Source organism: Microtus ochrogaster, linkage group LG1 (assembly GCF_000317375.1).
Source record: "Microtus ochrogaster isolate Prairie Vole_2 linkage group LG1, MicOch1.0, whole genome shotgun sequence".
Lineage (NCBI taxonomy): Eukaryota > Metazoa > Chordata > Mammalia > Rodentia > Cricetidae > Microtus > Microtus ochrogaster.
Window position 1 is genome coordinate 245,046 of NC_022027.1, and position 21,347 is coordinate 266,392.

The 21,347-nt window shown below is 37.8% G+C and overlaps 1 protein-coding gene across 2 annotated transcripts in view; it reads right to left on the minus strand.

The window, feature by feature from the left end:
• Window positions 1–21,347, minus strand: part of LOC101994209 (leucine zipper protein 2) — a 388,597-nt gene that overhangs the window by 201,586 nt on the left and 165,664 nt on the right. For both annotated transcript variants that reach the window (XM_005358954.3, XM_026785121.1), the window contains exon 2: window positions 2,146–2,263. In XM_005358954.3, coding sequence (XP_005359011.1) covers window positions 2,146–2,263 — 118 coding nt within the window. The remainder of the gene's footprint in view (window positions 1–2,145; window positions 2,264–21,347) is intronic.

Consider the following 21,347-nt stretch of genomic DNA (forward strand, 5'->3'; position numbering starts at 1 on the left):
AGGCTGGGAGGAGGCGGAAATTTTTTTTTTCTTTCTTAATAAAAAAAATAAAAAAAAAAAAATTTCAGGGACAATTTTCCCCTTTAAAAATCACAGCTCCATGATCATTTTTCTTAAGCAACATTCTGGTGTATAAGGAGACACCTTGACTAAGGAAACAAGAGTGTCTTGGGAACACAGTAATCACTGATCTCTCCAGGGCATTTCGCCATCTGCTGATGATATGATCCTGTGCCAGGTGTTCCATCCCCATGAGGACAGGCAGATGTCATGAATATTCCTCCTAGGCTTGTTTACCTGCTAACGTTCTTCTCAGTAATCTCTGCCTAGGCTTTTCCTGATAAAACCAGATCAATGTGTAGCCTCATGAATCTTCCTCTTCATTCTTCATAGTCTGATGCCCAGATGTGCAGAACTATGCTTCATGCACCTCCTAATCCTTCTACATGCATCCCACTCCTATAGGGTGGGGGTTCGCTTTACTCTCTCAATGCATGGCACAACTTTCACAAGAGCTCAAACAGTAAATCTAAATATTGGTCCCACTCATTGTTTACCTGTGTGCTCTTTCTACACATTGTATTTGCAGCTATAAAGGAAGATTAGCAACTACAATAAGGTTTTCATGTGGAAATTAGCTAAGAGCTATGGAAAGATAACCAAGCATGTGAGCTGGACCAAAACCAATGCTCTTAGTGGTTGACTGCACCACCACCATAGAAGCTGAACACTGAATGGTAAAAGGTGGTGGTGTTTGTGGCAAGGGGGAGAACGCAAGTCAAATAATCACAAGCTGACTCCAAAATGGTGTATTTTAAGGCCTTTATTAAGGGGGAAAACTCATGGAACAGGAACGGGGTCCAACCTCAAGGTAGGGAGTGCAAGAAGGTTAGGGGGGAGAGCTGGGTGGGATATAGGAGCTTTGGGGGAACCCAAAGGTCATGCTCCAACCTGGAGCAGTCTCCCAAAGACCATCACACCATCATCTTCTCCATAGTGTCGTCATGGCAACATTGTATAATGCAGACCTTGAGGCCCAAAACAACACACAGACAGCCTCAGTTCTGCAGTATGTGAAAAGTCTCTGGAGCAAACAGCTTATATTTAAACTCTGGAGTCTTTACTGACTTTCATAACTACTATCTTTAGAATATATTGCTTATGCGCAATAAAAAAATCACAAAGTATCATTTCCTCTACTTATTCAAAAGAATTAAGCCGTGCAGTGCCCCTAAAGAATTTAGTACACAGTAGGTACTCAGTGAATGTAATGTGCAAATTCAGACATCATTCTTTGTCTCATAATATTGTGTCCCATAGAACTTTTTACCTTACAGTCCTTTGTGTATACGTTATGGCTTCTGCTTTTATGCTTCCTATGGGGATGAACATGGGTGTATCTGTGTCTTTATGTGTTTGTTGTGCTTTCCTTTGGCTCTTTTCCTTCTGTTTGTTTTTGTCCTATTCTGATTGTTTTATACTATTATATTATTATGCCTTAGATGCTGTTTATTTTCTCACAAGAGGCAGAAAAGAGGTAGATCCTAATGGGAGGGGAGGTGGGGAGAACCTGGAGGAGTCAGGGGAGGAAAAATCATAATTAGAACATAATATATTGAAAAAAGTTTCTATTTTAACTAAGATAAAAAAGTACTTTCATAGGAAAAATAAAGTACTACTAGATGTTTTAGAAAGATTTGTTTATCTGAAATGTATCTTTCTTTTATTTTCTCTTGTTTTAAACATGATAGTCTCCTTTGTAAAACATTTATCCATTTCTATAAAGAAGTTGCTTAAAGGATCTTTAGAACTATCCTGGGGGGAAAAATCTAAATTTATCTTCTAAATATCCTTCCTACATTCTTTGACTCTCAGTCTAATTTCTCTTCGCACTTTGTAATGTCAAGAACTCAGGGATCAAATTGATTTTGGAAGCTGGGAGAAACTGATAGCTTTACCAAGTACACAGTTTACTCCTTTTGCTGTTTGGAAACTGCAGGTCTCTAGACCATTTCAAAAGACTTTTTATTTCAAAACTAAAACAATAATAAATATTAACAGGAGTGGTAAAGCCCAGAGATGTAGAGAAAATTGTTTAAAAATGTATATCAGTCCAGTGGGTGACAAAATCAGTTTCCAGCTCACCTGAAGGTTGACTTTGATCCCATCCAGTTCTCGGGATGTCTTTGTCAGCTCTCGCAGGACTGTGCTGCGCTCCTTAAACACCTCCTTGAGCTGCTTCTCTAGCTCCTCGTAGTCCTGTCTAACACAGAAGAAAGGCGTGAGAGCCCCGCACACACTCTGCCTGGCGAAATATTTCACTTGCAGAAAGAACTAGGCAGACCGAGGGTTTAGGCAGGGGACAGTTTCTACATACTAATGTAGTCTACCCGGTATAGTTTAGAAAGTAGAAGATTTCTATAATAGCACTATATTTTTCTAGGCATTTCTATATCTGTTGCAAGAGACGGGGTTTGGAGAAATATCCCAAAGGCTTAGGTAGGTTTTTATTTTATACTGCGGAATACAGTGGAGGGTAGGGTAGAGCCAAATAGAAAACAGGGGACTTGTCCGCTATGTTCAGCAAGTCCGGTTTTATCCCAGGCTTTTTCAGACCCAGGCCAGCTGCCCTTGGTGAGTTCCCGATAGAACATCCCCATTGTCTCAGTGTGTGGGTGCACCCCTCGCGGTCCTGTGTTCTTTGCTCGTGCTCTCTCTCCTTCTGCTCCTGATTTGGACCTTGAGACAGAAATCCTTAATAAATAAATAAAATTAAAAAAAAATAAATTGGCAGATCCAGAAAAAAAAAAAAGAAAGAAAGCAGGGGACTTGTTGACTTGTTTTCACCCTTGGTCCAAAGGAAAGAAAACCTAATCGAAATGTTTTCCATCCATTTTTCATACGTCCGAGAACCACTGTTGGTCTTAAAGGCAGGCGGGAAAAAGAACAACCACTTTGAAACGCCGTCAATGAGCACAGAAATTCCACGAACTTGGACAGAAAGATGAAGCTGACATTCAAGGAAAAGCTCAGCCTGCAGTAAATGTGGGTTTGCCTGTGTGTGAATGTGAGCTCCAGCGATAGGACTGCGGCAAGAAAGAAAATATGTTAAAGGTAAATATGAATTAGCTAGACTAAGGGAGAAAGCACTTGTATTGCCAGTGTCAATAAAGTTATTTTAAGTGAATAAATGTCAGCCGTGAAGCTCCGAAGAAAGAGTGGGAGATCTGGTAGCTGGCAAGAAAACGTGGGAAGAGGGGAAGAGACATAACAGGCTTCTAAGTGATGTTTAGGACTTGGGACCCTGTTTGGAGAATAATAGTGAACTGAAAGTGTTCTAGTCGGGCAAAAACAAGGCCAGATTGGGAGTTTGGAATGCTTGTCGTGAACGTGTGGAGAATGGGCACAGAAGCCGACATACAATGGTCCAGACGAGAGAGTGTTTGACTATATGAAAAGCAAATAAACAGGAAAACACAGAGACTGATATTCTTCCATCAAGGGAAATAAAATGAATACAAAACCTGCTCTTGTAAATTATTTGTGTGCTCTTTGGATAGAGACAGCGGTAGTGACATTGCCATGTTTAAGATTTTAACAACTTTTAATTAGCCCTTCACCAAGGAAATGCTAGAGAGCTCTGTCTGCACAGTGAAAGGTGGTTGAATTCCGTTGTGATCTTGTAGAAAAGGGCACGAGGACTGTCTGCATGTTAGTTCATTTATAAAACGTGAGATACTGGCTTCGCCCACATTTTTGTGTTAAATTGTAACTTTATAGACTGTTGACCTCCAATGTAAATAATGAGGTTTTCTAAACAAGTAGTGTCTTTACTCCTGAGAAAGTTAGTGAATTTCATGGGTGTTCTGCAGACATACAGAACAATCATTTGCACTGTGGAGTTTAGCAGTGGTTAAGACATTTATTTCATTTAGAGTAGGCTTCAGTGACTACTTTAGGGTTTTTTTTTTGTGGTTTCTTTGCCAAGTGTAGCTGTTTGCCACCCTTTAGCTTCTTCTTGCATGGAGGGAACTGGAATGGTATGTAACTGTGAAGCAGGTTATTCTACAATGGCCCTGAAGCAGATGACCCAATCCAACAAAGATTAATGAATAATCATCCAGTTATAGACTGTCATGGGAGTCAAATAACAAATAATAATAATAATAATGGTTCATCTTTGTCTCACCTAAAAGTACAGTGTGATTTCATGCCTTTGGTTTCTCTTGTACAATAAACATGTCCCCAGAATACCATATACATTATAAATCAAACTGATGAAAAAAACACATTGGCCATGTTTTGCATGAGAGATCATATAACTCATTTTGTACTCACAAGAACTTCAGGAGGTAAGCGCTCCTGATAACCCTATTTTCCAGTAGACATATTTGAGTCAATAAGACAAGAAATCCCTTCCAAGGGCAATGCTATTATAGAAGTGGTCTATCAGTCAGTTCCATGCTCCCTGTCTCAGCCATGGCTCTAAAAATACACTGACATCAGAACAAGAATGCTGACCTGGCTATGAGTGTGGAGCTAAATGTCCAGTGTGCTTTCCATAAAATTTATCGTCTATTGTTTCTTCCTTCTTTATTACATGTAGCAATATTCACTATTGCTTTTGCTCATCATTGATGATTTTTCATTAAATTAAATATAACTATTATTTCTTTTTTTCTATTTTTCTTATAGTTTGCAATCAGTTTTAATTACATTATCATATTTAGTGTTCCTAACCTTCGTGATAAAATATACTTCAGGACTTCAAACAATCTATTGCTTAGTTAATGCAACAGTAATCATGAACAAGATTACAATACTTAGAGAAAAAGAGCCAAGGAACTTAAGCAATTAATCAGCATCTTCTAGTTTCAAACATCATAACTCTAGAGAGTAGAAATGCACAGAGGTGTTCACAGTATGTTGTTCTATTTTAAGGAAGTGTTGCTTTATCTTCCAACAACTTTTCTTTAGAGACATAAATAATCAGAAAGGCTCACTCTTTACCCATGCTCTACCATTGGCTGCTTGTCTCTCAGAGGTCCTACCTGCTGCCAGGTGCTATGACACATTCTGTTCTGTGTGTAGTTCAGTCAATCTTATCACTGCATGTTTAGCATGTTCCCACTCTTCTTTTTCTTACAGAGTAATAAAATCAGTGTATGTAGCCATACACATATTTCCTTGGCTATTTCTGTGGCATAAACTAGTAAGTTTATTTTTAATATGTGCTAGACAGCTTGAATTCTCTAAAATACATTCGTTTATATTTGATATTATTCTACACGTTCAGGTAAGGAAATTACTGTTTTACCCTTGAAAAAAAATATGTGCAAAGGGCACAGGAATAAAATCTTTATTAGTTACTTTACTGTTTTTTTTTTTTTTTTTTTTTTTTTTGGAGCCTGTCCTGGAACTAGCTCTTGTAGACCAGGCTGGTCTCGAACTCCCAGATATCCGCCTGCCTCTGCCTCCCGAGTGCTGTGATAGTGACCATGACCAAAAGCAATTTGGGGAATAAAGAGCTTCTTTCTCCTTACAGCTTGTAGTCTATCATTTAGGGAAGTCAGCAGAAACTCAAGGCAGAGACCAGGAAGCAAAAACGAATACAGAAGTCACAGAAGAGTGTTGATTACTGCCTTTCCTCCATGACTTGCTCAGTCTGCTTTTTGGTGATACCTAGGATTTAACGCTAGGGGTTGCACTGCCTACTGTGAACTAGACTCTCCTATGCCAATCACTAGTTGAGAAAAGGCCCCAAAGGCCTTTCAGACCAGCCTTATAGAGCCATTTTCTCAGCCATTGGCGCTCTCTTCTGCATAGCTCTAGCTTGTGCTGGGTTGACAGAAACTATCAGCACAGATTTACAGCTACTTTCTAAAATACTTCTCAGGTATTCTGTGAGATAATGGCTCCATGTTTATAATTTTTTTGCTTCCATTTGTCTGGATCAGTCCTACAGTTCTACCTACTTTTTAGTAGGGTTAGATCTTGTTAGAGATGGTCACAACAAAGTACACGGAATGGGTAATGATGAAAATATGGTTTGAGTCACAATTTTGGAGTCTTGAGCTAAAAATTCAAGCTGGTTCAGGCTTGGCTTCTTTGGAGACTGTGACAGAATATTCTCACAGTGTAGAGAGCTTCTTCTCCCAATTTCTTGCACGTCATTTTTTGTCTGATTTTGTGTTTAATTTATTTCCTTTTATAAGAATCTAATCCTATTTATACCCCACCATAACAAACATATTTTAACTTGATTGTTTTTTTATAAAGATTCTCTCTGCAAATGTATTTACTTCTGATATGTCAAAGGTTATAATATCAATGTACAAATATACAGAGAGAGAATCCAATCATAACAGCTTTCTAATCTATTTCTAAACTCATTATTTGATATAGATTTTGATACTTGTTCTATGTAGAAAATATCTGTATATCTATCTACCTACCTATGGATCTATTCATTATCTCTTATGTATCATAAAAGAATTGTCTCTTTATCTATCATTTATTAATTGACATTTTATCTCATATCTGTCTATTTATGTATCTACTACTTGTCTATCACAATCATCACCTATCAGCTATCAACCACTTATCAGTCTGTGAACAGTAAAAGAAAAAGAAACAGATGTATTTTTGTATTATATCCTGATTCATTTATAAAAAGTTCTATTTCAAAGAAATATAATGATTTAATCATTAAAAGTTGTTTAATTGTCATTCTTCCTAAGTTTGCTTCCTCCAACTGTTCTTGTCTTACCAACAAGTTTTTGCATTTTGAATCTTGTCAATGGATTTTAGAATTATACTGTTAGTTTTCTGTAGATTTTAATTGAAACTGGACTCAGTTATGTTACGGACATAGATAACATCTGGGCATCTAGCTACCTAACATTACACATAGTCTCATATATTATTCCAGCTGGACTTTACACTTGAGCACCACAATGGAATCATTATATGTAATTACTACTCATTTTGTTGAGCTTATTGTTGTTGTGAATATTTTTACATTTAATTGCCGATTGAATACTCCTATTTTTGAAACCACGAATTATGTAAGTTAATCTTTTTATTCCAGACACTGTATCATCCATTCATAGCCATCTTGATTTTCAATTGCTTTGCATGGGAAACCATGTTTCTTTGAGCCATGTGACTTTACCCACTCCCATAACTGGTTTCACTATGTATTCAGTGACTCCTCCCTTTGATGAAATTCCAAAGTGATGTTGAAAAGAGAAAATGAGAAAAGCCCTTTTTCATCCATTACAGAAGATGTATCATGTAGGGGTCATTCTTGACTACAAAGATTTGTAAATATGGATATTCTTGTGTTATTGGATACACACAGAAAAATAAACAACAGACATAATCCCAGGTAAACAATTTATGAGCCATTAAATGCTGCATATATCTTAGATGTAAGGAATTGAAAATATGGGAGAAACATCAATTTACACTCACCCATTCATCACAATCACTTCCCCCCAAAGAAGCATGATCAGGTTGTTTATATCCATTCTTTACAATATTTTGGCAATCTCTGCTTCAAATTCCACTATTTGTGTGTTTATGAATAGTACTTTTGACTGGTATGGATAATGGATATTTCATGTGACTTGTCTTGTTAATATGTGAATATAATCATACCAGAAAACATTTAAATGCCTATAAATGGAATAAGTGTTCCACAGAACATTTGCATAGTCATACATTTGTTTGATAACTGTGGCCAACAAACTGCACAGGTCAGTTAACGAGTAGGACAGGCAGAGAATTTTTGTCACTTATTGTTATCTCTACTAGTATTTTTAAGATTATTTTTAAAATTCAGTAAGTTCGGTGGCTTTGAAAAGCATCTGATTTTACCTGTAGTATGCATGACAATGTGGTTCATAAATTGAGCATGTTGCAGAAATGGCCTTAACATATTTTCCCCTCCAGGATGCTCCCACAACCTTTAGCTTTTTTCAATTGCAGATTTGTAGTTGATGCTTACATACTCCTTGTAAGTAAGCCATGTATTACTAAATACTTACAGCCTTTAATACTTTTTCTCAATTACATTTTATTGTGATAAAGTCATGGTTCTTTACCACTGATACAGCTCTTTGCCACTTATATTCAGCTGAGAGATGTTGAGAATATGCTAGTGTGGTTAGCAAGATTAACTCTTTAAACCCCCATTTTATATGAATGAGATGTTTATACATGATTCTGTTCTTAGTGAAAATTTATTAAAACACTTATTTGAAAGAAAAACTTAAATTTACTACGTAATAAACAATAGCATTTTAAATAATGTTAATTTCTCTTTATTCCCTTAATTTATTGCTAAACTCAATGATATATTTATTCTTGAGTATCTAATAGAATTTATTGTATAATCATCTTGCTGTTTCCAAATTGCAGTGGAGAGCTTCCTTACTTTTCGTAGATGTTTGTGATAAGCCTTCTTTTCCTTTCTTTATTCTTTTATGGGGTTGAATTTTCTGAAATGCACAAATAGTGCTCTTCGATTCTTGATCATTTTGTTGTAGCTGTTAACGGGATTTGGATGTATCACAGTTTGTTTTTTCCATGCTGTAAATGCTATTCCCTTCTACTTCTTTCCTTCTCTGTCTTTGCTGAGTTGTCTGTAACAGCAGATTACAAGCCTCACCCCATTCTCTGGTCACACCCTGCTCTTAGGCAAGTGTAGTTCACAGAGTCACCAGAATGCACTTTTTGGAACACTCTGTTCCTGCTATTATTCACAGGCTGCCAGACATATGGAGAAAAATTTCTTAGATTAGAGCTTCTAAAACTTTCCATTCTTTCTGAGAAATTTATCTTTTCACTACATCAACTTACTATAATCCTGGCTCAGAAAAATGCAAAGAACATGTATGAATCATGGAACTACTGTTCATGTATCATCAAAAGTTATTTACAACAATTAATTTACATATACATATTATTAAAGAAGCATATCTGCGTGTTAACAGGGAGGACACACTGCTAGTTAAACGATGTGAGTTTATGTTTTTCTGTGAGGCCCTGAAGGCTTTCTTACCTTATGTTTAAGCACTTTCTATAGTATTCTTTTAAATATTATTTATGTCTTTCAGGTTCAAGATCTGAAGCAAGCAACGGAATGTGTACTTTACCCTTCCTTGCTACAGACAGTTGATGTTACAGACATATTTCCTCTTCAGCTGTCGGTTAGAATCCCTGCCCACCCACCAGCCCACGACCATGAGCTTTGCCTACTCTTGTTCCTTTCCTTTGATAAAGAAAACCTTTTATGCCTTCACTTTGAAATGCCAAAGATTCGAAAATGAAGTGCTTTCCTTACTGTGACAGCATCTGGGGGTAATTTTTTAAAATTAAAATGCAGATATTTCAACTTGATATTACATCGTGAGAGGTCTAATAATTCCAGGCTAATTGAAGGAATTATCACTTACACTTTTCTTGAATTCAGACATCTGTCACGTCAGCCTTATTTACAGCCCATTTCTCAAGCCATATGCCATGGCCCTGCCCCCTACATTTGTGTTCCTATTGGGATACTAGGATTTATTCCAAATGTAGTCAGGTACCATTGGAAGTGTGGCAAAGACAGTATATTGGAGAAAGTCAGCAGTAACAAGCAATTATACATGCTGTTCACTGAGCATATACCAGAGGTAAATGCGAGATGGGAGTCACAATGTCTTTTTTAATACAGCTGTGCTAGGCAGTGTTTATACCAATATCCCTGCTCAGTAACAGCTGGTTCAAATCTCATGACTGTAAATGTATCTGCTTTTACATGGAAGAAGTAACATTTTAAAAATTAAGTAAGAAGAAAAAGAAAAATTAAGAGCAAAACTCTGTCTACAAAAACAATTGAGGAAGCCATTCCATCTGTGTGGAAGATTTGGGAAAATTTAGATGGAAACTTTTCTTCTATTTATCTTTGATATTTTAATATTTCTATTTTCTATAACAGCTCACAAGAAAATGAAGCTTGTTAAACTTAGTGAGATGCTTATTCTCTTTGAGATACTTATGAAAATATACAAGACACCCAGGAAAAGTTTCAGTTGCTTTCATATTTACAAAGTTACATAATTTCACAGGCCACTTAATTCAGTGTAGGATACTTTGAAGACAGACCTACTAAGTTCCTGGTAAGAACGTCTGCTCTGGAAAAAGTCCTTTGAGAGTTTAAGTATCGTTTGCACATACTTTGTGTGTGTATGTGTGCATGTGGCATATGTGTTCATGCATACATCTATGCACATGTGTGTGTGCATATGAATTGCATGCATGCATATGTGTGTATGAACCTGCATCTATATATGCATGAGTGGTATGTATGTGTGTGTGTGTGCATACATTCATGTGTACCTATCTGTTTGTTTATTGTTGGCTTTTTCCAGGGATCCTTTTCAGAAAGAATGATTCTTGGAGTGAGTGATGAGTTAATTTTAAGATGGACAGAAACATATGCAGCTATTTCATAGTGGCAGACTGAAGAAAACACCCATTTTCTACAGAGTGTTAACAGAGTGTGCGGTGAAGAGAGGCATTTCCCAGGTGGAGCTAAAGGTCACAGCACAGACATCCTGTTTACTGACCAGTGTAGACTTCAGTGGATACCTGACTTCAGTAAGAGAAGTCACTAGATATTTGACCACAACTGGGATTTTGGCTTGTTCTCCATAACTGTGGAACTATCCAACATGCTCAATACTTTTAAAAATATTTTGAGTTCTTTTCCTCTTGAAGGTATGTTAAATAAACATGTGCTCCTCTTCTTTTCTCCCTTCATGCTTGCCTTTCCTTTCTTCTTTTAAAATCAGTTTTATAGCTATGACTGATATTTAGCCATAGCTAAAGTATGTATCATACCTTTATGCAGTGTTTGCTGGAAATATGGTAAATAAAATACATAATTGTAAGGAAACAACTAATTCCTTCACAGGTGCTGGTGGGGGGTAGGTAGATTGTGGCAATATTTGGTCTTCATGGATAAATCAAGCACTAAAATCCTTTGTGATTAAAAAATTCACACCAGAGATAGAATGTGTATATTTGAAAAGTAATAAATATTTTCAGAAGAATTTGCTCTAGGCATCACCAGACCATTCATCACAGAGAAATAGAACCCAGTTGACACAGAATTGATGTGCTGGTTGTTTTATTAATGCTGTGTATCTGTGCTAAAACACCTTGCCCACTAAATAGAAGAACCCATGGCTTCAAATTCTGTCTGATATGTGAAATGAATCTTCTGCCTGGCTATGGGTGGAAACTTTATTGATTTAGCTAGTTTCTCATTTTAGATTCAGCCCCTCTGAAGACTGTGTTTAGTCAGAGAGTGAGAGAGAAAGGGGGAGGGAAGAGGGGAGAGAGAGAGAGAGAGAGAGAGAGAGAGAGAGAGGAGAGAGATGAGAGGAGACTCTAAAGCCAGAAGTAAAATGACCCCCAAGGCCTTTGTGGCTCTGCGGCTCATTCGATTCTACACAGACAACTCCAAAGGCAACCCTGGAATAATGAAATGACCACCTTTCATTTGTATCCATGTTTTCTTTTCTAGACTTCACAGTGGCTCAGAAATTCCATCTATTCACATTTATTTTCACTCCTAACGACCTTGACTGGGGCCCATGAGAACGCTGACTGGGTCTGACTCCCAGAGGGCATGGTTATAGCTTAGGCAACAGAAGGGCTCCCTGTCAGCTGTGTGCCAAAGGAGAGGAAGGGGATAAAAAGGACCGAATCCTGCCTGCCTTAGGTTTCCTTAAACCTTCTTGATTCAGGATCAGAGCAGACAGCAGCTCAAAGAGGAAGACAGACATCCCAGAAGGAATTGAGCCCGAGACTCCACTCCATGATGTACTCCCGGGACTAGGAAGTCCTGTTTAGCTAAAGTCTCCTACAGTTCCTACCATCTCTAGATGCATTTCAGGCGATTAACACAAATGTGAGGGCACAGGCAAAGAGAAGAAAATAGCAACAGAGTTTTATATGATTGTATCTAAATGTTAGGAAACTTGGGTGTAAAACTAGGCATCATTTATTGAAACTTTATTTCAAAGAAGGATTATCTAGAAAGAGTTCTAATGACTCCTGGGAAAATTAAAATGAACTCTTAGTGAATAAATATGTGGTGAACAGAACATGTACATAACTACCAAAATGTGTGTGTATGTGTGCAAAATGTATTATACTGAAACCGTATGTGTATTAGCAAACCATGTGCTTGTCTCTCACTTCCTAGCCCTTACAATTTCTTTCAAATTCTCTATACAAGTATCTTTTTGATATTCTGTGGAGTTAAATCCTCCAAATACTCATAGTAAGTTGAAAGTATTATGAGATAAAAATGAATTTAGAGCTAGTCTTGGTGGTTATCACCTATCCAAGCTCCAAGGAATGTTGAAAGGAGGATTGATAGCTTGAGGCCCTACATGAGGTCCCTGTCAAAAAGAATGCTTTCAGCACTTCAATCCACATGACCAATTAATTGTCAGGGCTTAGGAAATTAGCAACACAGTGGCCTATAGGACATCTATGGTTATCCCTGGTGTCTGTGGCTCACCGGTTATTCAGAATCTCTAAGTGCCCTGAAGAACATCTGAAGTTCACTATGGCTTACTAGCTCTTTAGCATCTCTAAATACCCTGCACAACATCCTAGGTTCACCCTGGTGTCTCTGACTTACCATCTATTCAGCATCTCTAAACACAATGCTGCATCTCACCCTCCCTCTGAAGATCAGAAGTTAAAACCTCAACTAGGTATTCTGTTGACTGTATGCTGATTTTAAACATTGTAAAAAAGAAGACGTCAGAAGATTTAGCTCAGACATAAAACTCCAGTTTTGTTTCATCTCTAAGAATTCTGTACTCTTTATAATTTCCCTGTGACACTGTTATTTTCACTTACTCTTTCCTTATTTTTGAGATTATAATAGAACTGTATAGCACTTCTTCCTTCCTTTCTCCTTTTAAACCATCCCATGTATCCCTCCACACTCTACATGTCCTTCAATGGAAGAATGGATGAAGAAAGTGTGGAATATATACACATTAGAGTACTACTCAGTGGTAAAAAACAATGACTTCTCAAATTTTGCATGCAAATGGATGGAAATAGAAAATACTATCCTGAGTGAGGTAACCCAGACCCAAAAAGATGAACATGGGATGTACTCACTCATAATTGGTTTCTAGCTACAAATAAAGGTCAGGGAGTCTATATTTTGATATCCTAAAGAAGCTAAATAAGAAGGTGAAAAACATATAGCTATCCTCCTGGGTAGGGGAAGTAGACAAGATTGCCAGGCAAAAAATCGGGATCTTAAGGGTGGGGTGGGAGGGGGGTAAGGGGAGAAGGGGAGAAAAAAGTGAGAAGGGTAGGATGGGGAGAACTTGGGGCAATGGGATGATTGGGATACAGGAAGGTTGGATAGGGGAGCAGGGAAGCACATATCAAACCCATGGCCTCCCCACCATTGTTATTGAATGCTTTGAGAGAGATGTTTAGATACAAGTTAGCCAAATAAATTTCTCTAGTCATCCAATATATGCTTTATTTATTTGCTTGTCTAGACATTAGACACTTCCTTCTTTCTTTTCTTATAGGGAAGGTCATAGGTACACAGGTCATGGGGGCAAGATTCCCTACCCTGGGCAGGTATTCAACAATGTCTGAGTACTGGTGAGATATGTTAAAGCATTACTGGTAAGGATGAGATCCTTTACATTCTTACTGTGAACACCTCCTGTGGCATTCATTTCCTTCTAAATAAGCGAAGATGTTTGAAGACAAAAGATGTGGGAAGATGCTTAAGAGGAGAAAGGTGCTACCCAGAAAGCAGTGGAAACTAGGAACTAAGCAAATAAGCCAGATGAATAAAAATTACCAATCTGTAGGCCGAGTTTCAGACTGCAAAGCAGGGCTACAGGACACTTGTTGAATTTTGAAAGGACTTCAGGGCTGTGCCTATATATTTCCATTGCTGTGCCCAGTTTCTGGTGTTAGTGGCATTCTGGGAAGCATTCAAAGAAAGCAGGGTCACCATGGCAACTGGCACTGTTACAAGAGAACCGCAAAGAGAAAGGAACAGAACGGACAGCAAGGGGCAGCATGGAATTCATCTTCCAGAACCTTCCAAGTAGAGGCAGGCTCTCAACTAATGCTCCCCAATGGCCAAGATAAAAAAAAAAAAGTTAAAAATACATTCAAGGGAGATATGAGGAAGCTTTAGAAATCCTATATGCTAACATTCTGTTATTACAACAAAAGTAATATGTTTCCGCCATTCAATAAACACTTCCTTTATTGATACTTTATCCCTGCTGAAATCTTGTATAAATAGTTAGGATACTGTGCCTTATTTTGTCTCCCCAACTTTGTAAAAGGAAAGAGTCAGACAAAAGCTCCAGTGTCCTGTTAGCTTTATGTACCTTAGAATGTAATTTCTCCTTTGATCTGAAAAATAAAATGGCCCATAATTGCACAACTCACTGTGGAAATGGATGCGCAGAGCAAAGAGGGTGTCTTTCCCTTGCCGTTATAAAGCCTGCTTAAGGTGACACACTCTGTAACATCTTCTATGAGCAATAGGATCATTCAATAATTAATCAGCCTTATTCCACGAGGTCAATATTTCAGAGCCAAGGACTTTGCTGGAGGATTAGGCCAAGATGCAAGGCATTTTGGAATTATTGCCTTATGAATAAAGTGGTTGTTTCTTGTGGTAGATTTCTCTGTAGCTTATCCCCATTTATTACAATTTGGAATTTATCTTCCACAGTTCGGCACTATTCGATCGGGGCACAATTTCCCCTATGCAATTGGGGTTTACTGATTACATCCCCTAGCTATCTGTGCAAACAGTCAAAGTCAAGAAACCTGCTTCCCACTACCATGTCTCTGTTCTTTTCTTCAATGGAAAAGTAGAGATCTGCCTTCCGGCGATTATATTTTTTGACAGGCATTTGGTCAGTGTTTAAGACCCAGGTAAAAGTATTTCATTTAAAACATTCCCAGATACCCAAGGACATAGAATTACTACATGCCCAAAGCCTTTGATTCATAGCTGCTCAGATAGATAGAAAAAAAAAAGCATGCCCTGGGTTTACCTTGTAGATCAGAAAAGCAATGACCTAAAACTAACCTTGCATTAAAATATTCCTAACTCCTCATGCTCACCTTCACCTCAGTTTAACAATTATTTTAATCCAGGAGATTTACTGCTTGAGTCTTACTCTTAAGAAAAGTAATTAATCATTTATCCACAGCCCAGAGGAAGAAAAACTTCCACTGATATCTCTGATAGGCATCAAGCCCAAGGTCTGATAATTTAGAAGCTTGGGTCTCCTCTTTGTTTCAACCACTTATAGCAATAGGTGTAAACTTCAAAGCTAAAAGGCCCTCAGAGAAGAGAAACTTCTCTGTATAGAAACTCAGCTTTTGATGTGTATCTGCAGTGTGGTGCCAGTGTTATAGCTGCTGCTGCCACAAGGGTTCCTCCAAGCTTGGTCTTGGAGGATGGAGAACAAGAGAGTGGGGTTTGCAGATTAAAATGGACCGTAGTTAATAATGTAGGAAAAATTAAAGGACCCCTCCTTGGGCATTTGATGAGAATTGAATTATGCTAAATGCAGCTGCTTACACCCAAACCAAGAAATGGGAACAGACTATATATATAAATATATGCATTATTTTTTCTTTTAGCTAAGAAATGCTTCTCCAGTTTTCCTTCAAGAGACTGTCCCACCATCTCTCTATCCTTTGGTTAAGATAAAATTTAATAAATTCCCTTATTCCAGACATAACTTAAAAAAATAATAAAAAAATAAAAGGCCCTCAGAAATTGCTATATTTGAAAGAATGTGCTAAAGGGTCAAGGGTCATAAAATTTCCTTGTCCATTTACATAGGTTGCCTGGTTACTCTTTATGCCTGCCAAATTTTGTGAGCATATATATATGTATATATATATATATATATATATATATATATATATATATATATATGAGAACAAAGAGAGTTGACAGAAGCTGGATCAGAAGTTCAAGCTGAAGTATCACAGAAATTAGCAGAGAAAGAAAAATGAAGAGAAGGAGGAGGAGGAGGTAGCAGAGAACTGTAATTGGCATTAGAATTGAGACAAAGAATTCGGGCTAAGAAGTTATAGTCAGGACAGAAGAATTAGAGCAGAGGACATGGACGAGCAAACAATAAAGAGACATAGATGGAAAGAACTTGTTGTGAGTAGATTTCTTAGCCCTCAGATTTTAGTTCATTATGTTTTTTTGTAGAGCCCTTCTTTTGAACCCCGAGAGGAAACCTTAGAGGCCAGACCTTTAAAGTTTCCAATAATCTTCTAAGTAGACAATGGCTTCAGGACACATTTTTGTCCCTTGATGTTCACCATCATGAGACCTTTTCTGCATGACTGAACTTTAGGGAGCCAGTTTGGCCTCATCATTTGCATCTGCTTTTCCCACCTGAGATATGAGTGGGCCTGCTTCAGACTCAGAATCTAAGAGCCTCAGTTCACATATAATAAATAAGTAGCTAATTTGGAAAAAGTTTAATTTTGTTATATGTGTATTTATTTCTGATCTTGATTAAGGTATTGTGATAAATGTGCAATAATACTGCTAAACACTTCTGACTCAAACAAACACAAGGTTGTCCTGTTTCCTAGCATTTTCTGGTTGGATATATAATGTCATAATGAATGTAAGGGAAATATTTAGGACATTATCCTAAAAATTATGAGAAATCAATTATATGATAAATAGAACACTTTTTTCTATTTATGCAAAGAACTTGTTTTTCAGTAGGATTTGGTTAGGTTGCTCAGGCTGGCTTGAACTCGTTATCATCCTTCTTAGTCTCTCAAGAATTTAGGATAAGGTGTGGGTATCTCTGTGTCCAGTTTAGAACTCTGCATAGATCTTATGGCCTCTGTCTTTCCTGAGAGCTACACTGTTGTGAATTTCATGGGTTCAGTACTTAGTGCTCATGTACAGGTATGAATTCAGAAAGTACCCAGGTCATTTTTCATATTCTTGTTCTGCTTTCAAAAGTCATGATGAATTAGAAAGGAGTTGAAAATTTAAAATGCTCTGGAAACAATTTGTGCTTTGCAACTAAACAGTTTTTATGTTACTGAAAAATACTAGGTTAGAATGAATGAAGATGATATATGACTGAGTGCTAAAAAGAATCAATAACCAGACTAGGAGAAAAAACCTCCCAGTCAGTCCCCATAGTATATATTAACTCAGAAAACATCAGTACACATAGTGTACATCAACCCAGAAAACATTAATCCATATAGTGAGCATCATCTTAGAAAACTTCAGTACACATAATATACATTAACTCAGAAAATATCAGTGCACATAGTATGTATCAACTCAGAAAACATCAGTCCACATAATATACATAACTTAGGAAACATCAGCGCACATAGTATACATCAACTTGGAAATAATCGGTATAACTTCAGTGTAAGGTAATAAAGAATTTTCTCAGCCAGCCTTGCCTTGTAACTCTATCTCAAGCTGCCAACTGGTATGTTACATACACATTGTTTTATTTTTCTGTCCCTGATCTCTCACTAATTTCTGGGTTTCCCTTTTCCCTGAGATTCATTCCTTATGCTTACCGCCACTGTGAAATGAAGCTATCTTGATATTAAGTATGTAGTCCAAGTCACAAAGATCATAAGGGCACTTGTGCATGGATCCACAGTTGTCAAACATTGAACGTTTCATGTTTTAGGATATATTCTGAGTCATGCAGAAACTCCAGTCTTATAAATAGAAAGGAATAATGGTTTCACATATCATCAAGTGAAAAATTCTATACTTCTGTGGAATTCTATGCTTCCTTTGATCTTCATTACTTTCCCCCTATTCTATAGTTTCGAAATAAATTCCATAACAATATCTCTGATACACAAGGTTGCTATTAGTATTGGTTTAGAGGTGAATCTGTTAAAGCACTTTTAGAGGGAGCAACAGTCTTTCCTGGTTATTTTCTTGACATTTGACCAGGAAGCACCTGACCTTTTCAGGAGTATGACAGGTATAACTGTATGACATGATCTGAAACACAGGCTTCTGGAAACAATAAAAAGCATTTTGATACGTGTGAAGCTTCTTGCAATGCTATATTTCTACCTTTAAAAGCCCAGAAACTCGATGAATTGTATTTTTGGAAAGTCATGTATAACAAGTTTGCCACTGCTGTGCTACATCTTTCCTCACACTTGTGCTAGAATGGATATGGGTGAGTCTGGAATATTCTCCTTGCCACCTACTTAGTTAAAAAGTTCCCATTTGTTCTACAACTAGATGGGAATGGAGGGGCCTGAAGAACATGCCAGTTTTCTGATTGCATCAACCTTGTACCTCATACAATGACATCTGGAAGACTGATATCTGAAATTTCTTTGCATGAGATGAAATGATATAATGGAATACAAGTCATGTATGTATAGTTCATAAAGCCCATTTGGATATTGATACCTATTCTCCTTGTCATTATTATATCACAGAAGTAGATATCAAGGAAAGAAATTTTAAAGGAGATGAGAGAGGAAATAAAATGAAATCTTTAACAAATAATGCTGTATGTTTTAACATTGGCTAATGTTGCAAAAATCCAAAACTGCTTGAGCTTATTGTTAGGTCTGTTACAGTGGCCTGGGAATAAATTTGTGCAGTTAGAACTCTACAATATAAGAAAGCTCCACAGATGTATCTAAAACAGGCTTAAAAACAAGTCCAGATTTGGGAAGTGGGTTTTTTAAGGGCTTTTTTTTCAAAGGCTCTGTTTTAAAAGTCCTCTGATCATGAAGGTATGAAGAAAATCTCCTATTTTCAAGAAAGTTGCAAGTCACCAGAATTTTAATTACTATCCATCAATAATTAACAAGGAATGCAGTTATTAATTTATAGCAAAATGGTTATCTAAGCACTACAGAAATGAAGACTTAGCAACATCAAGTGCTGTAATTCTACTGAGAAAAATCTGTGATTCCAGAGGTAAAAGAATTGATTTCTCACACCGTTTTCCCTTCAGGCCAGTGTCCTACAATCCCTGCTAACAGTCAAAAAATATTCCTTGTTATACACATCTTTACAATTTCTAAGATCAGAGGAAAACTATTGTATGATGTAGAGATTGTGAAAATTCATTTCATTCAGACACCAGGTAAGAAGCAAAGGGACAAAAAAAATCTGGAACAATAAGGGGAAGGAAGAAAGGAAGAAGAAGAGGGGTGGGAAGTCAGCTTAGGCCAGAGGAAAGCTAAGGAAGAGGAAAGAGGAAGGGGAGGAAAAGGAAGAGGAGAGATGTGGCGGAGAAGGAGGGGAAGGGACATGGGGGGGGAGAAGGGAAAGGAGAGAGAAAGGGTTTGGGGAAGGGGATTGAAGAAGGAAAGCTAAGTAAACTGAAAAAGAAATTTGTGTTAGAAGCATAATCCAGTTCTAATGAACAGCAGAGATTCTAGTCATTTGTGCATCTGGATGTTAATATTCTTGGAACTGTTAACTACAGTGGAATCACAATAGGGAAGCAAATGCTGGGAACTTGGACTGCATCCTCTTGTTGCTGATGGAGAAAACCAGGAAGTTAGACGGCATGGCCAACCTTAGCTGTGGTGCTCAACAAACAGAACATAGCCCTCAGGAATCAGGGTGCATGAGAGATGGAAGCCAGAACAAAGCACAGCTGACTTTCGGGTGATCTTACTGGTTTCTGACTTTGGTGGTCTACAATAGCAATAAACAAGAAGAGGGAAAGGCGTTAGCTACTCGGCACTCATTTCTGTCCTGGAAATGAATAAAACTGAACAGATCAATCAAAGCATGAATTTAAAGGTCAAAGGGATTTCAGAAAAGAGAGGGATCTAGTTACAAAGTCAAAATGGACAGCAGAAGATTCTCACTTCTCCAGACCACATCCCATCATCAGACTGCTAGGGCAGGCACAGAATAGCAGGACACAAATGCCTACCCTTTCTCTGTGGTGCGATTCTTCCACAGCCGATTCTGAAGTAGCAAATTCTGAATGCAGAGCTTCCCATACCTACATCCAAGGAGTGTTGAACTCTGTCTGTGTTTACAGATTTCTCCTCGGGAATAAGAATGGGTATTTTAGAGAAATAAATGGGACTGTGACACGTTGCAAAGAATTTATGTTTACTTTTGTTTTTGCAGCTCCCGATATTGTTATTACAAACTTAATATTTCTATTTTCTTTTAAATAGTGAATGCAACTGACACTCAGATACTAAGAAGGGAGTTTTCTCTGAGATGAGCCTGGAGCTCCAGGGAGAAAGAAAAGGATCATCACATTTAGGGTGAGAGTGTAGATAAGGAAGTTTTTCTTTGAAAGGGTGTCAGTGTTTCCAAGCTGAGGGAGTTCCTGCAGGTGTCAGGCAGGGAAAGAACCCCAAAGAGGTGAGATTGCAAACCTGGTTCAGGTTTAGTCTGATGCCAGGCAGTTTATTGCCAGTATGTCTAAACACAATGCAATCTGGAAGTTTCCAGGTGTAATACAATCCCCAGTGCACAGGAAAGCATAATTACACAGAAACTCATAATTACATAATTACAAAGGCACGTGCTATTTCTTCCCAGAAGCTGGGTTCTTGAGATAAGCTGTCTGTCCTAGTTTAAGGGCCCAGGGAAGGATCTGACCTGGTCTCAGTCATACATTCTGTAGGGGTCATTTTGGTTATTAGTCATCTCTGGGCCTGTTTGGGGAGTTTGGGAAAACCCCCAACTGTACAGATAATGCAAATGCCAGTTAGACTATTAGCGGTCTCCGGTCCTGGTTGTAGGAGGTTGATATGGCCTAGCCCAAGTGATAACACAGATCGCCAGGCTCTCAGTCACCTCCAATCTTTCCATCTTCTGGCTGGAAGAGCAGGTTATGTGTCCATTCCACTGAGCAGACGTTCCTGTGTGCTTAGCATTCCTGCTTTTCCTGTAGGTCTGTGAGTGCAAGGACCTTTGCGCTCCCAACACCCTGGTATTTAGTAATGCCTGTTACTAATAATGTTAGCATGAACTTGAGTGAGTCAAATACATTAAACCCTCAGGTCAGCTGGGGAAAGATACTTGAAATTCACTGAGTCTCAGAGACTATTTGTGACACATATGTAAGTGAAGAGTGTGTTTGAGCCTTAGTACTGAGAGTGTATCACACCAGGAGTTACAGTATAGAAAATCAGAAGGTGAACCCAAAGAAAAACATATAGGCATCCTCCTGAATATTAACCTTCATCAGGCGATGAAAGGAGACAGAGACAGAGACCCACATTGG